Source organism: Papaver somniferum, chromosome 6, assembly GCF_003573695.1.
Source record: "Papaver somniferum cultivar HN1 chromosome 6, ASM357369v1, whole genome shotgun sequence".
Lineage (NCBI taxonomy): Eukaryota > Viridiplantae > Streptophyta > Magnoliopsida > Ranunculales > Papaveraceae > Papaver > Papaver somniferum.
In genome coordinates, this window is record NC_039363.1 from 130,785,302 (window position 1) to 130,786,373 (window position 1,072).

At 34.6% G+C, this 1,072-nt stretch overlaps 1 protein-coding gene across 1 annotated transcript in view; it reads left to right on the forward strand.

The window, feature by feature from the left end:
* The window catches only part of LOC113291494 (putative protein TIC 214 N-terminal part), a 1,699-nt gene extending 1,062 nt beyond the window's left edge, over positions 1-637 (forward strand). The window contains exon 5 of the mRNA XM_026541020.1: positions 499-637. Coding sequence (XP_026396805.1) covers positions 499-637 — 139 coding nt within the window. The remainder of the gene's footprint in view (positions 1-498) is intronic.
* The last annotated feature ends 435 nt before the right edge of the window (positions 638-1,072 follow it).

Below are 1,072 nucleotides of genomic sequence, written 5' to 3' on the forward strand. Positions count from 1 at the left end.
GGTTTATACCAACGAAAAAAAAAGAAAGAACATAAACAACGCATTTTTCAATAGAATTGATGCTCTAGAAAGGGGGTCTCTGAAACTGGATGTACTTGAAAAAAAGGATTAGATTATGCAATGATGAAACTGAACAAGAATGCCTGCCTGAAGGGTATGATCCTTTTTTGAACGGAACCCACCGCGGAAACGAAAAAAAAAGTATTTAAACTCAAATTTGAATATGAATGAGGCTTTCTCAGAAGAAGGTTGGATTTGGATAAATAAATTTCATAATATACTTCCCACAAACTACCAAGAATTTGAAGAAAAAAAAGAAAAAATTGAGAGAAAATACTTCCTTCCATAAGAAGGAAAACTTAATTCAGAAAATAGAACGAAATATTTATTGGATGCGGTTACACCCGGTAGACATCATCAAAGAATTATAAAGGAATCCATTGGAATAAAAGAAATACGTAAATAAGTTCCTCAATGGTCATACAAATTGATTATCAGTTTGGATCAACAAGATGGAACAATTTTAGAAGAAACGGCTGAGGATCATGAAATTAGGTCAAGAAAGGTCAACCATGTAGTCATTTTTACAGATACCGAACGTACAAATAGTACAACGACTACTAATAATGAAGTATAAGAAGTGTTTGTCCTACGTTATGTATCAAAGGATCAGCCGGATTATGGAGGTACTTATGGCAGAAAGGGCCGATCTGGTCTTTCACAATAAAGCGATAGATGGAACTGCCATAAAACGACTTATTAGCAGATTAATAGATCACTTTGGAATGGCATATACATCGCACATCCTGGATCAAGTAAAGACTCTTGGTTACCATCAAGCCACTGCTACATCCATTTCATTAGGAATTGATGATCTTTTAACAATACCTTCTAAGGTATGGCTAGTCCAAGATGCAGAACAACAAAGTTTGATTTTGGAAAAACACCACCATTATGGAAATGTACACACGGTAGAAAAATTACGTCAATCCATTGAGATATGGTATGCTACAAGTGAATATTTGCGACAAGAAATGAATACTAATTTCAGGATGACTGACCCTTTAAATCC